Below are 24676 nucleotides of genomic sequence, written 5' to 3' on the forward strand. Positions count from 1 at the left end.
ACTGTGAGACTGCACTTTCAAAGACATGAGCACAGCTGCCAATAATTGTGCTGATATATTAAATACAGAAAAAGCAAAAGGAAAGAAAACAAACAAACAAAAAAGACTTACAAAGCCGCCATCAAGCTCTGAAACACTGACAACATGAAAACACACTTGTTTTGCATCCTTTTTCTGCCCCAGTGTCAAACTTCTAAAGGTCTACACAAAAATTTGGCCACTTTAATTCGTAAAGACTATTTTTTTTTTATCTTTAACTAAACCGATACGGTGGAAAACACTTGGAAATGACACACAGTAGCTTATCTTACAAAGACATGTCGAATTTCCCAGAGGAACCCACCCGAGGGATTAATAAAGTTCTATCTTATCTTATCTTATGTAGTAAATACAACATTTACAACTATGGTGCAACATTTTCAACCCTTTAAGCAGTTTAGAAGAAGTCTTTTTGAGCTATGCCAAGACTTTGTTATACAAAAAAATGAAAAATTTACCTTAATGTTAGCACTTACAACGAGCCAGATCATATAAAAAAAAAAATGCAGGATTTCAGTGTAATTTTGAATAGGATTCATTCCAAAGCACAGATTTTAGCATTTTAAATCACAAAGATCAGCTCACTAGGTACTTCGAACTTTATATTAGCTCAGCAACTAAACAAGCAGCGCAAATACAGTCTACACATGCTGCATTTTTACCTGCAAATGATCCCAGTGCATCTGACAACTGACCGCGGAGCTCACTCCTACAGGAAAGCGTTCGGCTCAGTTGGCACAAAGCCAACACGCCCAAACAACAAAAGGCACAAAAAATATGAGTGGCTTTAGGAAATTACATTTGGCCAAAAATATATGACACACAGTGGAAAACTCCATGGCGATTATGATTGATTCCAAACTCTTGACCAGAAAAAAACTCAGCTGACAGAAGAACTGTACTGCAAATACAGCCGAAATATGAGGAAGCATGTTTCCCAAAATTACTGAATAAATGTAATCTCAAGCACTTTATCTGCAGCACCGCTATTTGCTCGAACAGTAAATCTAGTGTGTGCAGCCCTCTGTTTTACTATTTATTGATCAAATCTTATTCGTGGGATTTGTAACTGAATAGATGTTAATCCTTATTCATTCTTCCTCAGCGGGTACTTCACAAATACTCGTATGTATTTTTTTTTCTTTTTCTTTTTTCAGCTGGTGATAAATAAAGAGCTAGGTTGGGGGAATAAAAACACAGGGGTGAATGATGGCTTCATGCTGTCACACGCCAGCAAAAAGGACAGAGAAGAGGGTCCTATCACATCGCATCACAGTCAGCTGCAGCCACACCCGCCCTCAGAGCATAAACCCTGCTGCTGAGCAAGGACAGGAGAGGTGAGGAGGGTGGTATCCCCTTCTGTTATCCTCCTTCTTCTATTAGTCTCAACTCTCCAAAATGTCTTATTTCAGCTGTATCTCATTGCTCATCCAGCTTGCCTGTCATCCAGCCATTTCCCTCCCCTCTTCGCATGCTGCAAGTCTCCCAGATTTGGCCATGACAGGGATTTGTGGGGTGGATCCCAGCCTCAGGACAGCGCTTGCAGAGTATAGTTTGGTTGGCGGTTTGTGTGTGAGTAGGAGTGGGTGAAATGGAAAGAGAGAAAGAGGATTAGAAATGAACTGTGGAGATAGAGCACAACCTGACAATAAGTCCCTTCTCCCCAGTGTGTCTGTAGTTGAGTGTCAGCTTGTGTGAAAGAGAGAGGCGAAGGATTAGCTTGTGAGAAAGGAATCATTTCCCTTTGTATTCCAAGTGATGCTGTCAATCACTGCACTGTAAAAAGGAGCACTCACTGTGTGTGCGTGTGTGTGTGTGTGTGTGTGTGTGTGTGTGTGTGTGTGTGTGTGTGTGTGTGTGTGTGTGTGTGTGCGTGCGTGTGTGCGTGTGTGAGAGAGAGAAAGCGAGAGAGGGAATAGGTTGGTAGCTAAAAGAATGTTTTGGATATGGCCATAAAAAAAACCAATAGTCATAGTCTGACAGCAGAGCTATTTTAGCATTTATCTTTTGCTCCTTCATTTCCATTTGATATAGTTAATACACCTTGTGACTAAATGGCACCATGCATTTCAAAAATAAATAGCGACATCGCAGTAAAGGAGACCTGTGCAGCACTTACACAAATGCAAACATAAATGGTGGACTAGGAAATTGTTTAACCTCATTCTTTATTGATCACTGATGGGATTTTCTTTCCCCTTTCCACAGAGGCCAGGGGTAAGGGCTGGCTATGAAAGGAGCTTGACGTGTGGGGGTTGACGGACACTTCAGCCGAGCAGATTTGTTTTAATCTGATGATCATATTCAATATACTGACAATCGTTTAAATTTAAAGTAACTGATCGGGATATAAGCTTTCTAGCTGTAAACATTTCAAAAAAGCAGAATTTAATTGATTTATGATGACAGGGTTTTTAAAAATATACTATCTGCTTGCAGTTTAACCAGTTCTTTTATCTAGTGCTCAAAAAAATTAAGGGAAGTTATTTTTTGGTGTAATTATAAATCCAGCCTTCATGAGTTTTTCCTGGTAGTTTGAAGGTTCTGCACTGTATCTTAGCTGTTTCTAGGACTGTGCTCTTCTGGACAGAGGCCTCTAATGTTGTGGCTGGAATCTGCTGAAGCCAGTCTTCCAGTATTTGGGTTAAAGATCCTAATGCTCCTTTACCACTGGGACCACCTTGGACGTTAACTTCCACATTCACTCCAGTTGTTCCTTGAGCCCCTGGTACGTCTCTGTTGTCTTGTGCTCCTTATTCCTGATGTTGCTGTCTGCTGGGATTGCCACAGTTACAGATGTGGTTTCACCACTATGTCTGCTTGGTTGGCCAGTAGCTACTTGGCTGTCTGGAGCTTGAAGTCTCACGGGACTTCAGTGCTTGTCACATTTAGCCCCCTTTGATGGTGTCTCCCATCATAAATTGGGGAATTCTAGTCTGTATGCAGCACAGATGTTTGTGTACACTGTCCCAGCGACTTGATTGTGCCTTTCAGTGTTTGTGGTCCCAGTCTGCATCATATATCTTGCTACTGTATGCAGGACTGTCTCTGGGGCCCCGTTACATAGTCTGCAATTTGGGTCCTGTTGGTTGTTGGTAGACTTCTGCCTCTGTGGATTTGGTGTTTAGGCGCTGTTCTTTCTCTGCCATGAAATGAGCCTCTGTGCTGTCCTTTAGGCCGACATTTTCTATCCACTGGCAGGATATCTTGATGTCAGCCACTGACCTTTGTACATCTTTAGCATGGTTCCCACTTGTTTGTGGGATACCCAGATACTTGAAGCTCTCCTGTATACCTGCTACTCTGCCTTCTGGTAACTCCACACCCTCAGTCCAGATTACATTTTCTCTCTTTGCAACCCTTAGGCTACACTTATCCAGTTCAAATCACATTCCAAAGTCCTGGTGAGATGGATCAGTGACTTAGTGCCTCAATCATTCCTTTGCATATAGCTTGATGTTATCTACTGTATGTACAGGAGACCACTTATGGTCACTTTACTCCTGAATCTATATCTATATTCACATTTGGGCTTACGAGGCTGAGGCCTAAATATCAGGGACAGTGCATCACGTTGGTATATTCCATACTTGATGGCAACTTGTGCACTTGCCTTGTAATTGTCCTCTAGTGATGTCCCACTGAGTTTCTGATAAATATTATTAGTGCACTATTAACCTTGTACAGTGCCAAGGACTCCAATATTCATGTGTGAGGCATTCAGTTGTAGGCGTTCTTGAGGTCAGTCTAGGCGGTGCTCAGGTGGACTGCCTGGTTTTAAAGTCCTTGCATATGCTTTATCGACCAGGACCTTGTGGTTTGGCCTTCTGGCACTTTAGACCCCATGCCTTTCTGAGCTATGCCTATGTCTTGACTCATGTCTACTCAGCTTGGTTGCTGCAATTGCTGAGGGGAACTTCCATCTTGTGGAGAGGCAGATAATTGGCCAGTAGTTTGATGGTGTCGTACCCTGGATCAAGATTGTTCTACTCTGTGTTAGCCAGTATAGATAACTACCTACTGTTAGCAGCCCTGTTATTTGTGCTGCCAGGTAATCATGGAGTGCTTCTTTAAGATTCTTTAGCCAGTAGGTGTGGAGCTTGTCAGGTGCTGTCTAGCTCTTCAAAGATTTATTGTTGGATGTCTGGCTTTGTGATGTTGACTGGCTCTTGCTCTAGGAGGTTGCTGTGGTCTGCTCTGTGTGATGCATCTTTCTGTCAGATGTTTTTCTAGTAATGCCTGGTTTCAGCTCTGGGTACGTCTGTTCTTGTGCTATTTTTCCCTTGTAGCTGAGCGATGGATGATCGGAAAACAGGCAATTTACTCTTTTGGCCTCTGCTTCTCTGGTCTATCACTTTAGCCAAGTGGCCAGAGCTGCAAATCTTTCTTTTTTTAGAGCCTCAGTTATGAACATCTTCTTGCACCTCCTTTTCATCCAGGACCTACTTCTCAGGACACCTTTCTGCACGTCATTTACCCAAGTAATATCCTTGATTTTGGATTCCAGCCCTATATTCTTAATGGGGGGCTTCCTCTATGCATAATCATATACTATTATTAATGTGTCAGTGGCATATACAGTTCAGTAAATAATTCTTTGATCTCCTGCAGAATTTGTAAGCTTGCGCTTACAAAGAAATGATCAATCACTATCTTTTATGGCAGTCTAATTTTAATGGGGAGCACCAACCAAAAATCCAGAAATATAAAGCACATCAGATTTTGGCCAAGATCTTCATCCTCAGCTTATGCCAAACATCAGAATTCTTTGAGTCAAAGAGCATGACTCAAATAACCACTCATTGCAGTCAAGGTTTGTGTGTTTGAGAAGAGCATCTCTTATCTCTTCATGTTGAACCTTGAAGTAGATGGCCTACAGCAGCAGAGCACCACGCTGGGTGCCACTCCTGTCAGCTAGAAACAGGAAACTGAGGTTACATTTCTCATGGACTTGCCAAAACCGGACAACAGACTGCCTTATGTCAGTGCTTCGGGGTGCTAGTGGTGGTGTAATGGTGTGGAGGGATATTTTATTGGCCCACTCTGGGCCTCATTGTACCAACTTAGCATTGTTTACATGATGTGTTATCTAACAAGATAACACATCATGTCACAAAGCTAAGATTCACTCTAATTGGTTTCTTAAACATGACAGTGAGTTCACTGAACTCACATGGCCTTCACAGCTTCCAGATCTCAATCCAACAGAGCACCTTTGAGATGTGGCAGTTTTATAATATAATGCAAGTAAAAAAAATAAACTAATAATAATAATAATAATAATAGTAAATAAAAATAAACAATAGGGCGTTGGGGGAGAATTTTTCTGAGATTAGAGTCAGAAACTTATGAGAAGAAAGAAAACAATGAATGGGTGGAAGGATTTTGCTTGATACACAATCCATAAAAAATGCACTCTACCTCATCAACAGTGACTCCATTTGTCATTCCCTGTTTGAATTAGTGGGTTTAATTTCACTGAATCATTTATATTATTTTTCTTGGAAATGTTAAATATGAGAGTACGTTTGACTTTTCTTTCCTTGGTAATTTTTTAATTTTGTTTTTAGCCATGAACTTACTTGTTTAAGCTCGAATAATACTCATGAGTAATGACAAAGTATTGCTTTTCTCTCACATTCTCTGCCTTGCTCTGTATTATCTGTATTGATAATAATAATAATAACAATAATAATAATGATGATGACGCTTTTGTTGTTATTCCATCTCAGATGTTGTTTAAACTTCTTTTTAATCCTATTAAAACCTACAGCAGCTGTTGATAAGGTGCATGACCCTGTCCCTGATTCAGAGGATGCATTCAGCCTAACAATGCAGTTGCCAAATCTCACACAGTGCTTTACATGGTCAAGGTCATCTCAAAGTCTCCATTACATCTTGGCAAACAGATTACATAATTGTAAGGCAGTATCCAAAGCTTTCCCTGTACATGTTGGCAGATGATCAGTCACAGTGATCAAAGCACTAGATGTGTTTCTTTGTTTTTGCTGCTCCACTCCAGCCCCCACAGAGTCAGTTATTAGAATACAATATATTATTATATAATATATTACATATGCTGGTACTGTAACAATTCCCGAGATCCTCATACACTGGCAAAAAACCCCAAACCTAACATGCTGGGAGAGAAAAAGTGATTATTTTTCTCTTGCAGAAAACAAAAACAGAAAGCCTTAGTAAGATGAGGAGGGTGTGAGTTTCTGTTTTGAGGTGCGATTCTTGCCGCTTAGCTGCCTGCTGCACCAAGCAAAATGTTTTTTGAACTGTAGATACTGTATGCCGACAGAGATGCAGACAGATAGACAAGATCTGTTTCGTTAAGGAACATGCAAACTGAAAACCAAAATGAGAAGGCACAATCCAACTAATACAAGCAGGCTGGCAGAAAACGCACACGCACGGACAGGAACTGTAAACATATATTATCTATGCTCGGTCAGAGTGTGTGAGCTTCTGGATGCAAGTAAGTGACCTCGGATTAGTCGAAACAATAAAAAGCCACAATTCTTCAAGTTAATTAAGACAGCCCCGTTCTCTATTCCTTCTTTCAGAGCACTGAGCAGGTGGTGATGGTTATGTCGTCGCTGTTGTTCTTGTTCAGGTTTGCGCACATTAAGATTCTGTTGAGCTGTGCTTCCCCCCCACCCCCGAGTTACTCTCATTTTCCTTCCTCCCCCACACTCCCTCCTGTCTGTCTCTTTCTCGCTCGCTCTCTCCCTCTCTCTCATGTTGTGTTTTGTTTGTGAGGATTATGTGGGGAAAACTTCCAGACAAGTGGAAGCTTTAAGACTACAAAGCCACCTGTGTGGTGGCTGGGAGGTAAAACAGTGTGGCCGCTGGAGACTTGGGTCAGGTCAATCAGGGGAGGCAGGCAGAAGGCTTGTTAAGATGCTGAAACAAGTAAAGGATGTCTCGTCCTGTTTCCAAGATCCTCCTCGGAGGCTGCTGGGACCTACAGAACTGCCGATGTGGCCAACATCGATCAGCTTCCTGCAGCCTGTGGGGCTGGCTGGCTAACTGAATGTCTGTCAAGCTGATGGTGGCTGTCCAGCAGGCAAGAAAACATTTCCAAAAATGCTCATTTCTTCTGAATTGCATTTTTTATTATTCATTTTTATTGTGCTTTCACTTAGCTCGTCTTAACTTGATGGTCAGAATTCAATTTAGTTTTATCCCTGCATTTTTCTCCTCGTTGTAAGAAACTGGGTGTGACAGGCTTAATTTGTTTATCTTGATCCTGAAATGCTCTTTGTCCAGTCAAGTGGTACAACTCTGGATCATTGTCACTGCCTGAAATGACATGCCTGATTGCTGACAGCCTATCCCAGCTGTCATAAGGTGAGAGAAGCGGTCACCCTGGACAGGTCGCCAGCCCAGGGCACATAATGGAAACAGGAAATCCCAATACCATTAGCCATATTGGTTCTGGCTCCAGGAGGCTTCACTCTTGCACTGCAGCCCTGAACTTCACCTGGACTTACCTGGCGGCGGCGCATGTGAGAACACAAATGTCTGAGGCAATTTCTAACTGGCAAACTCACTAATGCAAAGTCCAGATCATGTTGTATTGCTTCAAAGAGGGAATAGCACAGCAAATTTTTCAGAGACACAAAACTCTATGTATAGAGTTTGCAGAACAATATGATAATAAAAGTTAGAAAACAGGTTTCACCAGAGCAACTAATGAACTTATGCTATGATAATATATATTATGGATACACTTGTGATTTTTATTATGATAACTCCTGTTTTGGGTCTGTGAACATCTACCTTGTGAATCAGTGGAACAGTTCTGCTTCGGCTGTTGAGTTATGGCAGCTAAACTTTACCCTTAAAAAAATTCTCCCATAGATTTCCACTCGGGATTCACTGAGTGCCTCGTCTCTCTCTTAAAATGTCTCCAACGAAGTGCCTTATTTCATCCCCACTGCCACGTCATTTGAGCTTATTTTACCAGGTTTCGGCATATAAAAATAACTCTCTGTAATCATGACATCACAGAGGTGATTCCCTTAAAAATCACCTGGGGTTCCACTGCGTTATTTTCCTCGGTGAATCCTGTTATTTCAACCACTCGAACAAACCTAGAGCTCCGAGGCAGCCAGCGCTCTGTGAATGACAGAGAGTGAGGGGAAAGGATGGCAAGGGGGCTGGTTAAGTGCACTGAGTGAGTGGCAGTAATCACAGCTCTGGTAAAAGCACTCATTTGCTCTGTGTTGCATTCCTCAGAATGGGCCTCCTCTCCATCTGATTCTAGCTCTCTTTCCCTCTGCTTCTCTCTCGATCTGATAATAGCTCTAGATTGAGTAATTGTGTGTTTGAGTAGCGCTACACTGTAGGGTGGAAACCTGCAATCAGATACTGAGAACACAGTTCTCTCTCTCTCTGTCTCTTCATTCATACCATGCCTCAGCAGTCTGGCCTCTCCACACCCAGCCCTCCCTTCAGCCCTGCAGTTCCTGCAGGGCTCACCCCTATGCTTCGTTTTTTTTCTCCCTCTCTTTCTACACACAGCTTAGTCTACACAGCCAGCGAGGGCCGGGGTCAATAACAGCTGTGCGCCGTGCTGTAATTGATGTCATCATTTCAATTTGAGCTGATTACAGTTGAGAGCTGCTTATCGTGTGACCCGGGGTGGAATAACATGCTGTAGGGCCCAGCGAGCTGTCACGCCTGACCAAGCTTAACTGCTGGACTGGATGGATGGATGAGTTGGCTCAGCCCAGGGCTTCCTTCTCTATTGACTTCTAATGCAGAGGTAATGACTGAGTGCATTACAGGGGCATGGCTGGCGCAAGTGTCTGTGTCGCTGGCATTTAATAGTTCTGGGGCTATTATTGTGATAGGCCTGCCCCTCTGTCAACACTCTCTCACATGATTACCCCTCAGTTGGCACAGAGCTGGGTGCATGTGAGTGTGTACTCCCATACTGTATGCATGTGTGTATGTGTGTATGTGTGTGTGTGTGTGTGTGTGTGTGTGTGTGTGTGTGTGTGTGTGTGTGTGTGTGTGTGTGTGTGTTTAGAAGCTAAAACTTTACCATCTTTAATACTTAAGGTAGAACAGTAACAACGTCAGTTGCATTGAATTAATACAATGATGTATTTTTTCATAGTATGTAGTATTTGCAAGGAATGTGCCAACTCCAAGCATCCACCCACAGAAAATAAATAAATAAAACACCTGTCAGTGCTTTGGCATTTCTCCTTGCAGTTCATATCTGAGTCTTTTCAATGAAAACACCAAAATAACACTGCCGCCTTCCGGCATTCCTGCTGTGTACTAATAACACACATGAACAGACTGCGGCACACAGCCACGCATAAATACGGCACATTAGAATCTAGAAAGGGCTACGCCTTCAGGACTAATTATCTGCTAATATAATTATAGCCACTTTATGAAAATACTACACATAAAATATCTTCTAGTTAGTAAGATCTTGAGCTTGCTGTTAACACAAACAGCGGGCACTGCCCTTAACCCCCAACACCACTTGTGCGATCAACACTTAGGAGCAGAGCTGCTGCTAAAAACAGACAAAGCCCGCTCACTAAAGGAACACTGCCTCTTACTGTCTCCTTCCTTTTTGCCGGAGCTCTGAATCTGTGGGTGTTGGGGAGCCACATTCTTTTTCTTTCTCTTTCTCTGTCATTTCCCTGACTCTTTTAATACCTTCATTAGGAGGGCTCTCCTGTTTGCTGCTACCGCTGCTGGCCAAAAAACACGAGACAGAGAGAGAAGTGAGGGGTGGAGACAATAAGAGAAATGTGTGCAGTAGTTTTTGTCATGCAAAGAGGTAAAGATGGTTCAGATTAAAAAAATTTTTTTTTTCATTTTACCATTTGCTTGAGCATTTGACTGAATTGCAAAGGTGTGTTTTCTGTTGTGTTTATGAGGACTGACAAGGTATGCAACATATATCCTATCTGTGGAAATGTGGGTTCTGTTATCCAGGTGTGTATCCACCTTGATTTTAGGAGAAAAAGCCAAGATGACAGGTAACTCACTTCCTCTGTTAAAGCCTTTAGGATCGCTTCTCATACTCCCAGATTTTTGGCCTACCCAGACCCTCTGTTCCCACAGTAGACTATAGCTGACACCCCATTTGTCACAACATGCTGATTACCTGAAGCAGAAAGCCTCAAACTGGAGATAAATATCTGCATTTGCCACGCTGCAGTCGCAGATTATATTTGTCTGCTAGTAGGACAAAGCATTCATCTCTCAATCTACCACAGTTTAAACATTATTCAAGCATTATCTGCTTTGTGACACGATTTGCTGCACAGTCTTGACATTACGGTTGGAGCTCTACCTGTAAACGGCTGTCTAAATATTCCACCGGGAATACTGACATATTTCTGATGGAATATGTCGATATTCCAGGTGGGGTATGTGGATATTTCACACTTTCAGTCATTTTACTCCATCATCTCCTGTCTGTCCATAATTTTTTTTTCTCTCTCCCTTCTTTTTATAAGATTCTTCTTGTCTTTACAAGCTTTCTCTTTAGTTGTTGTGTGTTCGCATTTATGCGTGCCAAACTTTAAAGTTTAGAATGAACTGCTGCAGTGTAATCCTTGACCATTTCAGCCTGTGTGGCCACTTGAAAGACAGGGCCACTTCAAACTTAATAGTGTGCATAGAGCGCTCGCTCTGATTATTTGGTCTCATAAGCGGAGCTCATCGAAAGCAGAATTTTATAAAAACTTAAAGAAAAGCATTACTAGGAAAGAAAAATTAATTTATATGATGTACAAGCCTCCCAAGTGGAAATTACTGCATCTCTGGCTGACAGTTTACAAAGCTACCCTGTGTCAGTCCTCAGAATCTCAAGGTGAGAACGTTTTAATGGATAATTTTGTAATCCTCGATGTCCTATAACTGCAGGGGAAAAGGAGGTCCTCTGACCCTTGACCTTCCACAATCAGGCCAACACAGTCACAAACACGGCAGGAAAGCCACAAGTATGGCCAATCACTCTCACACATACACATAGACATTAACATGTCTCTATATGGAGTTCCAGTTTCTCACAGTTCATTTGTGTCTCAGAAAGTGTAAGAAAACTCCAGATTTTTGTTGTACAGTTTTTCATAAAACCGCTTTTATCTAAGCAAATGTTTCTTCCTATTAAGGTCAAAGCTGAACCGTAAGCTCAGAGTGAGAGAGTTTTGTTTTTTGTTAAATAATGATGACAAAGTCTTAAATATCCATTTAGCACTTTCTTAACCACTTATCCAAATAAAGCGGAGCGGGCTGAAGCCTATCCCAGCTGTGCTAACACTGGACAGATTGCCAGACAATCACAAAGCTACTATGAAAGCATAGACACACCATTCACAACTACAGCCAATTTAGAATTGCCAGCTAACCTCATTGAGGCAACCAGAGCACCCGGAGAAAACCCGCATAGGCAGAGAGAGAAGATGCACCTCCTGCTCCGAGTGCCAACCACGGCACCACCTCGCCTTCAAATTTGAAATGTAAAGTAAGCAGCAGTCCCCAATATGTCCCTCTATCTTTGCAACAGCACAGCCAAAAAAAATCCTGGAACAATTCTTCTGAACCTCCAAACTCAAATACCGAATAAAGCCTTTCTGACATGGCTGCAGTTGGAGGGTTTTCCACTCATGCTGCTGCATACGTTAATCAGATAAAATCAAGACTGTGATTCTCTGAATTGTCAGATTTTCCTCCTCTAACAGGGATTATATTTGAAGACACAACATTTTCAAAGTCAAACAGGTAAACCAATAACCTGGCGCTTACATAGCCAGCATACACAAAAGCATGACCCTGAAACCACAACAATTATGAAGGGAATTATTTTATAAACCTTTTGCTTTTTTTTTTTTTACATGAAAAAATAAATAAATAAATAAATAAATATATATATATATATATATATATATATATATATGTATACACACATGTATATATAAATATATATATATATATATATATATATATATATATATATTTTTTTTTTTTTTTTTTTTAACTTTGAAATTCTCATTTCTCTTAAAAGAAGACCGCAGCAGGCAGGTTTCATGGGAGCCAAACTGATATATTGATATATATCTATATATATATATATATATATATATAGATATATATAGATATATACATATATATATATATATATATAGATATAGATATATATAGATATAGATATATATATAGATATATATCAATATATCAGTTTGGCTCCCATGAAACCTGCCTGCTGCGGTCTTCTTTTAAGAGAAATGAGAATTTCAAAGTTAAAAGAGCATTGTGCAAAGAAATGAAGCTTGATGTTTTTACAGCACCATAGTTGTATTTAAATTTCATTTAGAATGACAAATGCATGCATGCACACACACACACACTGCTCAGTTCTCACCATCTATGGTATTCTGCCCCATTTTTGCCTTTAAAAGAATTTAAGAGGTTATTATTATTATTATTGTTAGCTTTGGTTTAAGTTGTATTTTTTCATTTAAACACTACCTTTTCCTTTTTGTAATCGCTCTTCCCTTACCACACTCCTGGGTCATAGCCAGCTAAAGGTTCTTGGTTGTGAATGACAACAGAGGGCAGAAGACACTCTAACCAGGTGTCTGGGTCAATAAAAAAAGAAAGCGGAGGTATTATTTGGTATTTGGTATTTATTTATTTATTGTCATTGTCAAGAACAATGAAATAGCTGGGCAAAGATGTCCTGCGCGGCTCTTCTGGCTTTAAAAAAGACGGATGTGGGCACAGCTAGGCAGAACTTGGCTGTATTTCTTGGCATGGGAGATAGGTTGTAAGAATTGATTAGTAATGATGTGAGATGTTCAAGGGCAGAGAGAAACAAATTAAATCTAAGCAGACAGCCTCACGTGATTATTAAAAAGGCTTTTTCTTCTCTTTTTCTTTTGACTCTTTCACGTGTTACCTACAACGCTGACATCAATACTGCAAAAGAAGATACGATTTTTAAACGATTCTTAAGCCTGTCTTGAGAAGTCTTTTCATTTAGTTTTATACTCCAAAACACTTTGTGTCATTACTTGAGGACTAAAATATATTTTAGTGCATTTCAAATCTATGTATGTTTTATATTTTATGTATACTGCTTACATTCTTGAGTTAATGTGTAACTGAAAAGCAACAGGACATAAAAGTGGACGGATATTATTTTTTAGTGAGGAGACTGACAGACAGATATGTGGATACTGAACATATCACAGACAATGCGTATGAAATACTGCAATATAATATCCACTTTTGGTGACAAAAAATATTATTCAACTTATTTATGATTATGCTGAGTCTCTCATATCACTTGATTATGATAAGAGAAAGTTCTTGGGCTGGTTTAATACCTAAAAGGTCCACACAGACGTGAGGGGCAGCACACAAATGCTCTAGTCTTTCCTTACATGCTGAAGAAGAAGAAGGATGCCCACAAGCACAGGAAAAAGTACACATGGCACAGCAGAAACTACATGAGGAAGATGGTGACTAGTGCTGATGCCCCGATTCACTGGCAAGAAAAGGCAGTAAGAGTCAGCTATGTAAGTATTTTGCATTGTTACCCTGAAATAGACATTAGAAAAGATGTTCATGCAGGATAATTAGATATAATGGCTTAAACTAATGTAATGAAATAAGGTTGGTTTAACGTTAGCGGGCTACTCAGCAACAATCCCAGCATTTCTGTCTGTGTCCTGTTAACAAAATGTAACGTTAAGCTGTCGAATAAGCAGTCTGCCACCACAATGTCGGTGATGTAAGATGAATAATCAAATTAGTGTTCATCTAAAATCACCAAAATTAGTAAATTGGTGTGAAACTGGATATTCAGAATTGTGTACTTCTTCTGGTATCTGTACCAACGACTAAATTTCTGGTATGATGACGTCCCTGTGAGTTACTACTGTTTATAATACCAGTGGAGTGTTCAGGAACTCATCCATGCAGATTAGGGATTTTTCTAGTGACTAATTTATTAGTCGTTTAAACAATAGAAAAAAATGTGACTAGTTGACTAGTCTAAAAGACAGAAAACTGTCAGACTGAGCAAACTTTAAATGAAGGTAGTTGCACACTAAAGGAACCTGTGTAGTTTGTATTTAGGATATATAGATATATATATACGATTAAAGATGTTCCTCGTGAATCAGATCATGTTTAAAATGTTACTGAAACGTGCTAACTCACTATAGCAGTGCTAGCAGCAGTAGCTGTGGTTTATTTCATGTTAGCAGCCACACGTTGGTACGGAATATGGTTACATGCCCCTTTAGCTGCTTGATTATATCCCGGTTTATCCTGATACACCATACAGCTGATCCTATTTTACATCGAACACTGCAAAGAGCCCAAACAACAGCACTGTTAGTACAGATGTCGCCTTTTTCCTTTCCTTTCCTCTAACTTCACTTCAGACAAAGTGAGTGAGAGATGCTTGTTTTATGCAGGTGTAGCGCAAAGGCAGTCCACCTATACCTGCAGAGAGTGTTTTCTGTCAATGTGGGCAGTGTCACAAGTATGTGGTACAACCAGTTTGTGGTCCACTCTTGGTCTGTTCACCAGCCGCGAAGAAGAGCGACGTTATAACATGCAAAGATCTGAAACCGAGTGTTCAAAACACTTAAAAGTGTCCACTGCAGCCACTCTCTGTGCTTTTCATGCTGTATTTTTGATTTTTTCATCACTCCCTTCACTTTTCTGCTCCACTTTTTAACCACTCAGCATTCCACCAACACATAGGTTATCCATGCCCAGCAACATGCAACTGGTATTTTGAAGGACTACAAGGAAGTACGTTTGCAGAAACCCATCTCCATGTCCACACAGAGACACGTATGCAAACAGACACATTTGTGGGACCATAAATTGCACTAGACGGACCTGCCATGGTCTAGTTGACTATCACATCCTGAATGTGGATAACATGGGATTTTGTTCCCCATTTCTTACTATGGACAGATCAAGATTATATCAAAAAAAAAAAATCAAAATCCATGCACACAAGTAGCATGTTTAAATAAAAGAAAGCAGTGCGCTCAACAAACCAATGATCAGCACTGGCTGATCTGTTATGTGTAACCAGCTACACTGCGACAGTAATCTTTATTAGAAATTGCCAAAAGGCTCTGAAATGACAGTCTGGAGCAAGCAGCAACAGCAGTGAGTTGCCACTGGCTGGTGTCAAGCTAAGTGGGCATGTCAGGCCTATGCTGTCCTGGCACCTTGCCTGCTCTCTCAGTTGCTCGCTCAGTCCCTAGTGTCCCCAACCCTAAACGGATCCAGTTGCTGTTGCTCAGCTCCAGCGGGGGGCCGATCTGGCTGACTAACAAACCCTTTTTTCTAATGAGGAAAACTCCTCCCCAAATCTCATCAGCGCCTGTGCAAACCCCCATGTGCATATTTCCTCATATTTGCTTGCCTATTTTCTTCCGCCCCGAGGCATATCTTTCACACTTGTCCATTCCACCTCTTCCCCGAGCACCGGTCTCCATCTTTCTGCGTCGTCTCATTTCGGTTCCTGTGCACAGTTTTCACACCGTCTATATCTCACTTCTCTCCCTTACTGACAGCCATTCACCAACTGTTTGCCGTCTCCTTTCTTTTTTCTCTATTCATCATCAGCTCTATTAAAAGCATTTACAATTTGAGCTCTTTGAGCAACTGTTGTGCAACCAAAATATTTTGTGGTGGCTATTTAAATTTGAATGCTGTTGTAGTGTTAGCGACTTGTCCACACCTTCTGTATCTATGTATTACAAGCCTGCTAAATGCTATTTTAATAGCTGAAGTAGTGATAAATAAAGAGGTTATCTTTGAAACATCAGTAATCCCTCCTTTTCCTCTTTGCATGACTAAACTAAAAGAGGCAAGAGGACAGAGGGATGAAAACATGACTCAGGCTTTTCTCAGGGCAGACCTAGTGTTGAAGCTTGTTTAGAGGACACCAGGCAGAGCAGGATGGTTGACCCCACGAGTGCTTGTGAGGATCAAATCTTTTATGATCAGCTCTATCCATTCCCTTGTGTCTCCTTGTGTCATTTTGTCCACAGACAACTTTTCAGTCACGAGAGAAGAGCACAGGTCACACACTTACCAGGCCATCACAATTGCTGATCGCCACAGTGGCTCCTGGCCTGTCTGTGATGTCACCCACATACAAGCATTCATCGTGCAATGGCTCAGAGTACCGGATGCTGTCGTTGTCATCATGCCACTCCATCTTGGCTCCGGGTGCAACCAGCCTGGCATTGTGGCGCAGACGTAAGTGGAACTCCCGGCCGAAGATGGTGACGTTGTAGTAAAGCCTCTCCTGAGGGGGCACAGCTCCTCTTGGTCCTTCCCACTCATCATTGCCTTCTCCTACCTCCCTCCTCCGGCGCCTACGGGACTGCCCTCCTGCCATGCTGCCAGCCGAGACGGCGTGTGACAAGAAGCGGCCCTCTGCGTCCACACTGATCGGCCTAACCAGTCCATACTCCCCCAGGATGTGCTGCAGGGAGTCTAGGAAAAGGACAGGTAAGTTGGGTGGGAGGGAGGAAGGGAATGAGACAAGAGAAGGTGAAAGATGGTAAAATGCACAAATGTGGGAGGCAGTCAAGAGGGAGAAGTAGAAAATTAAAAAAAACAGCACGAAGAGGAGGGTACGTCATGGGTGAATAATGGGGGATAAATAGTGGGGAAAATCAGGAGTCATGGGAATGGAAAAAAAGAGGTGGGGGGAGGAAAAAAGGGATTAGGAAAATGTCAAGTTTGGCAAGGAATTATTTATTCCTTATTCCAAGCTGCGGTAAGGGTAGCACAGTGATAAATAAAAAGTGAAATCAGTAACCTTTCACACACACACACACACACACACACACACACACACACACACACACACACACACACACACACACAGCCCCACCCATGAACCTAGAGGCGACCCCCGTGCTCGGCAGTTTGCGTTTGGAAACGGCAGCCTCAGCAGTGCACGCTGCGCTCCTGACACCTTCTGTTGCCCTTCCACCATCAACGGGAAAGTCAGTACAAGATCAAGGTGCTAATTGCTGCTTTATCACGCTGTTATATCACCCACAACCTGCTCAAACCGAGAATAAACAGAAAACCTCTATTAAAAACAACAACAACAAAACTGATCCAGTGGCTCAGATCCCCCCCCCCTCAGCCGCTTCTTATCAATATGAACTGAAATGCATCTGTAACCACTGTTCTCATGATCATCAATATCTATGATTAAGTGATTATATTTAAACTGTTCGTACAGATAAGTATAAGACACACGTTTTTAACTGATATCAAATGACGATTTCTAAGATTAGAAAGCTCTTTCTCTTTTAGTGACATGTGACACTGACGTTACAGGTGCAACCTCGCAGCGCTCATACACTAACACATAGCCTGCACACACTGAGCCAAGGCCACTTTATGGTGTCAATGCCATTACACAGTCAAACAGTATGTTTCTGTCACCTTGTATATGGTCCCCGGATGCAGATCCACTTCTTTCTTTCTTTATTTTAATATTTAAGTATCCACCTATAACATCTAATTCATAAAGTTTGCAAACCGATAAAAGCCAAACACACAGTGTAAACATTTCTTCATCCTCCATGTTGGAGGAATGATTTGATAATAGTGTGATCAATAGGCTGACATCCGACTCCAGCGTCCTGTGACAGATCGATAGATGCGACAGCGGCCGAATCGGATAATGTTAGGCTACTTCCCTGCGAAATCCGACAGTAAACCGGTGCATCAGATGCCCTCTTACACCCCAGATAAAATTATACCCTGGACAGGGGGGGGCAAATCACAACACTGCTTGCACCGCTGAGGGACCTTCGGAAAGTCCCTTTAAGCACCACAGCAGGACACGGGCTACAGAAGTTGCAAATGCGCACCACAATATCATTTGCAACAAAACTGCAAAAGCGTGGCAAAAATGAAACACAAGCAAGAAGCAGGACAGTGCCTCCCCGCTACGATGAGCTTCCACACTTCCAGTGAGCGCGCGAGAGCCCCCGCGCAGCCCAGCTGATAAGATATGATCAGATAAGAAGAACAACGTAAACACTGACCACGCTCAAGTGGACTCCACTCACCAACGCTACTGGCGATGTAAAGGCCGCTGGTGTGCAGCAGAAAGGCCGGTAGAATAATTAGGACAGTATATCCTGTTGAGAAACCCATGGCAGCTCCGAACTGCGCAGGTGAGAGAGTGGGACTCCGGGCTCCAGTGTGGTGAAGTTCCCCGCCTGGCGCGACCAGCCACGCCACGACAGCAACAGCACAGCAGCCCGCAACTAGACTGCCAAGTGCACCGGGAGAGACGGAGCTCTCCTCCCCTCTCTCTCTCTCTTTCTCTCTCTCTCCTCCTCCTCTCCGTCGAGGTCTCTCACTCTCGCTCGCTCACTCTTCTTCGCTCCCTCTCTCACTCAACTCTTCTCTTTCCGCTCTGTCTCTCCTTCTTTCTCCCAACTTCTCTCTTGAATTCTGCGTGCTCCCACTTTTTTTCTATTTCTCTTACCTCTTACAACTCTCTGAAACTACACACACACGCACACACACAGACCGGCCGCCGGGAGTGTCTCCTCTGTGTGATAAGTGAGGATATGTGAGAGCGGTGGCTGTGCTGCGGCTGCACTGATGGACCGACAGACAGCTTTTTTTTTTCTTTTTTTTTTTAAAGAAAAGAAAAGAAAGAAAAGAAAGAAAGAAATGCGCTTCATGGTACATCAAGCGCATGTCACAAACCCGAAGCATTGATTCTTATTTTTTATTTTTTACACTTAGACACCCTTTCCGGGACCATAACTGCTGTTAAACCCTGCACTCCACCGCACTCCGACGAGCTGCGAACCTCTTTGTAAACTTTGAATATTCCGTTAAGCTTTCTTGTTTTCAGTACGCAGCAGCGCCCCGCGTGGTGTGCTGGTAGAAATGCACTGAGTTTTGCAGGGCCCAAGGGTCCAATTTACAGCCAGCGAAAAAAAGAAGAAGAAGAAAAAAGAAAAGAGAGAAAAGAGAAGCCTTATAGCCATAACCTGCATTGCCCTCATTTAGCACATCATTTACCCTCGTTGACCACTAATCTTCAACTGTTGTAAACAGAAATAAGATGCATGACGTGAACTACAGAAACGAGGCAAACCATTTTTATTTCAAATTCCTTTTTTTCCCTTTTAAGAATAACATTAAGGAGAGGTAAATAAATAAATCTTTAAAATAACATCAAAATCAATTAATTTAATCTGCTGAGTCGCAAAATAAGCTTTTTTTAAAAAAAATTTTTAAGGCAGCAGATTTATTTATAGTCTTTAGTTTCTATTCATTTTTATTCTTGTGCCAAGATTTTCAAAGCAACAAAAAGCGATCAAAGAGTTCCAAAGATGCAAAACACTGTTTACTTAGTTCCAAATACTGCAAAACACATCAGATTGAAGTGCAAAACAATCAGCGTAATTATAATTGACCGTTCCTCCATGACATCATTAGTTTTAAAATATGATCATCTGACTAATATATGTCCTCCTCAATGCGGTCAAACAGCTTCTAACCTCAAGGGCATGGATTTTGGGGTGTGCTGTGGTGTCCTGCACTGGGATGTTGGCAGCAGATCCTTTGGGTCTTGTGGGACGGCTTCCCGCAGATGCTCGATCAAATTGGGATCTGGGGAGTTTGGAGTCTGGATCAATGCCTTGGGCTCTTTGTCATTTTCCTCAAGCTGTGCATGCCTGCATAAAGCATTGTGCATAATTAGATGATGGTATTAATTACTCTTTCTGCAGAAGCTCAGTCAGTGTAGTGCTGCTTGGTTGCAACCTAGAGGCAGACAGTTTATGTCAGGTAAATAATGGGAAGCCACAGGCAACTGAAAATTGTACATTTTTAACTTTTAAAAAAGTTAATTGTCTGAGTGGCCTTGCTATTAGCGTCTAAAAATGTAGGTTAATTAAAATAGCTGTTTTCCTGTTGTAACATTTTTTTTATTATAATATTTCAGATAAAAGGTTCTGTTTAAAACTGCTGTGAATCTGCTGCAGCTCTGCTCTAAATATATTGTTACCAAGGTTTTCTTAAATGCGCTTCATTGAGGAAATATACTCAGTATAAAGTAAGTCGACTTATATGATTTTGTGCCTTACCACAAATCTGAAATACGAATGATTCGTCTTCAGCTTTCTTTTTATACTTAACACATATATCACTGAGCCTCTGGCACTGGAGTGAAGTTCACTCTTGATGATTAATAAGTGCTGAACACAGAGCTGTATGGGTCAAATTCTATTAATGATACTGTAATTTCCAATCATTACAAATCGTGATATGAATTGACTTATACGCTTTTTCAGTTTTCCTTGGAGACACTTTGTTCGCTGTAAATTTCGGATGACTACAATATTCGAAAAAGTCACAGCTGCCTGACAAAACTGTCAGCTTCACAAATAAAGTTGCTTACTGTGAGCATTTTAGCATTCTAATTAGTATTTAGATCAAAGCAGTGCTGTGCAAATAGCCTCACAGATCTGCTACAGTGGCTTTTAGACTCTGATTTCTACAAAGATCTGGTAGCTAATTCCACACGCCACTGTGTGTGTGTCTGTGTGTGCTTATGTGTGTCAGCTTTAAACAAAAAGGCTTAAAGAAAGGAATTTGTTTACGTATCTCCAAGCTTATCAGAGGAATCTTGTTACCGATTAGTACGATGTACCGTGTCAGTCATAATTTGCCCAAATTTGGCTTTTCCCAGTATAGTAAAGGTGGTAATATACACTCACCAGACACTTTGAAACGTGCACTTTGCTAGTACTGGACTGTACTGGACCTATTTTTGCCTTCAGAACTGCTTTAATTCTTCATGGCACAGATTTAAGAAGATTGTGGAAGTATTCCTCAAAGATTTTGGTTCATATTGATATGATGGCATCACACAGTTGCTGCAAATCTGTCGGCTGCACATCCGTGATGCAAGTCTCCTGCTCCAACACATCTCAAAGTTACTCTATTGGATCCTGTTGGGGTTTTAGTGATCATGGAGGCCAATGAAATACTCAATGGTACGTTCAAGAAACTAATCTGAGATGATTTGAGCAGCATTTTCCAATCTTCTGTTGTTCAATTTTAGTGAGGCTGTTTGAACTGTATCCTCAGTTTCCTGTTCTCAGCTGACAGAAGTGGCACACTATGTGGTCTTCTGCTGCTGTTGCTCTGCTCCAGTGCTGGATGTGCTGTGCATTCAGAGATGCTTTTCCGCATACCTTGGTTGTAAAGAATGATAATTTGAGTTACTGTTTCCTTATGAGCTCAAAGCAGTCTAGCCGTTCTCCTCTGACCTATGAGATCAACAAGGCATCAGAGCACTTCCACTCACTGGATATTTTTATCTCTTTCAGACCATTTTCTGTAAACCCCAGAGATGGTTTTGTGGGAAAAACCCAGTATGAGCAGTTTGTGAAATACTCAGACCAGCCTATCTGGCACCAACAATCATACCACAGTCACAGTCGCATAAATCACCTTTTTCTCAATTCTGATGCTCGGTTTGAACTTGTTAACTATGTCTACATATCTAAACTCAATATGTTGCTATTATGTGATTGTCTGATTTAATATTTGCATTAAGCAGCAGTTGAACGGGTGCATCTAACAAAATGTCCAGTGAGTGAAGACCCAAGACGATTCTTTGGTTTGTTCCTTTGGAATCATGAGAAACAGAATTCTTTATTAATCCCAGGAAATTATGTGGTCACAGTTGCCCTATGATAGTAAATAACTAAACTAAAATAAATTATACAATATATTAAAAAGTTTCAAAATATAACAAAATAGTTCTAATTAAAATATCCCACCATTTTACACAAATTAAATATATCTAGAAATCTGGAAGACTGCTGATGAATGTCCACATAGTCACTGCCTTTGGTTCTGTTTGTGGTTTCCATGCTGTCTGAACTAGATTTTCTTATATTCCGTGTCTTTAGTTACACTGTAAAGAAGCAACTTCAAAATGATTATTCTAAAAAATAAAAATAAGAATAAAAAAGCTGAGCTAAACCAAAATGAATCTAAGGCCACCTCATATGTGTAAATGTTATTTTCTGAGCCTGAGAAATAGTGATGTAGGAAGAAACAGAAAAAGTAATGTTAACATTTCAGTGTCTTGCCGACATAGTAATGCAGTGCACTGCTTGAAATAATTAGGAAATAGTTTACTTTTGGCAGGACTGCTCACCCTGTCAACAGGATCAGTTAATGAGCAAAATTCATTGGGTAAGTTATTGTTATATGTAACATTGAAATGGTGTGTGTTTCAGATATGTTTCCTTATTATAATTACATCACAATATTAAAGATTTTTGTACGAGTATTCTGTACTGTTTCTATGTGAATAAAACATAATAAAGTGATGGCCATAAATGTACAGAAACGCCACTGAGGGTAGGAGAAAGGGCGGAGAGCAAGGATGAACAGGAGAGACAAAAAACAAATAACAAAACAAAAAATATGAAAAGGATTTTAAAGAAAACATCAAGGACACACGCACAAAAACAAAAAAAACCTTGTTACATCAAAAAGAAAAGCCAACAAAAAGTAACATGAGACATGTTAAGGTCAAAAAAGAGAAAGGATAGAGTAAGAGAAGAATAATGCAGACAGGGGGACGTATCTGGGCCAGCATGAAAGCACGCACATGTAAACACAGTCCAATTATACCTGGAGGTCTTCGCCATACAAACACACAGTGACCCTCTGCTGAGAGAGAAAGAGTGCGACTGTGTCAGTGTGTGTGTGTATTGCGCAGTGAGAGGTCATCTTTCACCAAGCATCACGGTTACACCTTGGTTCGCAGTGCCTGGATCTTCACAAGCCTGTTTGGGTACAGGGGAACACAGATGCACACACACAAAAATACCTCTTTTTCAGGAAAAAGCCACGCCCTGCTTTGCCTCGAGTTCCCACCATAACAACGCACATGTAAGCGTTCCCGATCTACACACCCTGCATGCCAGTCTGTGACCAGTGGACACCCTGCCTCCATATGAACACTTATGCCGTTACCCGCATATACCCACCACCCTTCACACCATCTCCTCCCACCCCTCGCTCCTGGTTACTTTGCTGTTGCCATGGAGATACCAAGCCCTGCACCTTGAAAAGTGCACTTCGAAGGAGTCGAGGAGAGACAGACAATAATATCCCTATTTCCAGACAAACAGACACACACACGAGCGCACAAACTCTTGTGTTTGTGGAGGTTATTATAACTAGGTTTGGCGGTGCCGGGGTTTGTGTGTGTGTGTGTGTGTGTGCAGGCCTATGTTTGTGTGTTTTTATGGGAGGTGGGTGTTCAGATGTCCATTGCCTGTGCATGTGCAAACAGATTGCGAGTGGAGAAATAGAGCTACATGGTCAGACGAGACAAGTGGAGAAAATCTGTTGTGTTCTCAACATGTTGCACTGTTTCAGGGCTTCATGCGTTTAATATAGATTTTAATTACAAATTGTTATATTAGATTACCCCTTCAAGTGTCTATCCCCCACTTTAATGAATTATGGTTATCCCCGGGTACTGGCATTCAAGTGAATCCTTACTAGATTATTAATACTACATAAAATCATTTAAAAATATATTCTGGTTTTTGCTCAAATTTGTGTTTTAGCAACTTGATTATGCTGCATGTGTTATACTGAGTGAGCATATGCTGAAAAGTGTCCTGCAGGGCCACCATTGCCAGTCTCTCCAATGACTCCTGCTGTCCTAGCAAGGTCAGGCAGCAGGCCACCATGTGTCAGCATTTATTAGCATATCTTATGAATGCAAGGACAGGTGTTTCCAGCGTCTCAAAGAGGTTACATGATGAGACATCAAAGCCCCATGACAGCACATCAAGTCAAAGCCATGAACTCGGACACAGGTGTCTCCTGAAAGTCGATTGTCATAACTCTACATGGAAATTAATGTGTGATTGTATGCATTTGTGTATAAAAAGGCAGGTGTTAACAATGTATTGCACGTGTAAATACACTGGCTATCATATAAGTTCTCATAGCTTATAGTTGCATTTCATGTGTAGACTATGAGGAATATAATGGGTTATTGATGAACCCCAAAAGCCCAGAAGAAAATGAAAACTCACATCAATGATTTGATTTGCTTTGGTGCCACAGTTTGTCTGTACAAATACGCAGTGGAAGTAAAAAGGAAGTAAAAAAAAAAGACTGCACAGTCCTGTGGAAAACTAGCTACAGCCTTACTGCTTCCGCAGGATTTGAGAGGATAAGTAGGATCCAGGTGCTGCCCATCAAAACCGCTTGATTAACTGATTCTCAGCAAGTGTGACCAGCTTTTAAAAGCACAAGTTCTGACAGGTTGCTGGTCTCAAAAATTGAACTCTTCACAGGTAAGGCAAGGCAAGGCAAGGCAAGGCAAGGCAAGGCAAGTTTATTTGTATAGCACAATTCAACAACAAGGTGATTCAAAGTGCTTTACAGAGACATTAGAAACAAGAACAAATAAAAAGCATGATTTAAAATTGATTAAAACAAGCAAATAAACTAACTAACTAATTAACAAACAAACAAACAAACAAAACAGTATATAAAATCA

At 41.3% G+C, this 24676-nt stretch overlaps 1 protein-coding gene across 2 annotated transcripts in view; it reads right to left on the reverse strand.

The window, feature by feature from the left end:
* Positions 1 to 18446, reverse strand: part of LOC147337895 (A disintegrin and metalloproteinase with thrombospondin motifs 2-like) — a 150319-nt gene extending 131873 nt beyond the window's left edge. For both annotated transcript variants that reach the window (XM_086312596.1, XM_086312589.1), the window contains exons 1-2: positions 18171 to 18446; positions 16163 to 16569 (exon numbers count right to left, since the gene is read on the reverse strand). In XM_086312596.1, coding sequence (XP_086168722.1) covers positions 16163 to 16569; positions 18171 to 18258 — 495 coding nt within the window. In that variant the 5' untranslated portion in view covers positions 18259 to 18446. The remainder of the gene's footprint in view (positions 1 to 16162; positions 16570 to 18170) is intronic.
* Positions 18447 to 24676: the final 6230 nt, after the last annotated feature.

Source organism: Aulonocara sp. 'chitande type north' Nkhata Bay, linkage group LG2, assembly GCF_057382095.1.
Source record: "Aulonocara sp. 'chitande type north' Nkhata Bay isolate Kocher_YH1m ecotype deep benthic linkage group LG2, A_spYH_male_GT1.1, whole genome shotgun sequence".
Lineage (NCBI taxonomy): Eukaryota > Metazoa > Chordata > Actinopteri > Cichliformes > Cichlidae > Aulonocara > Aulonocara sp. 'chitande type north' Nkhata Bay.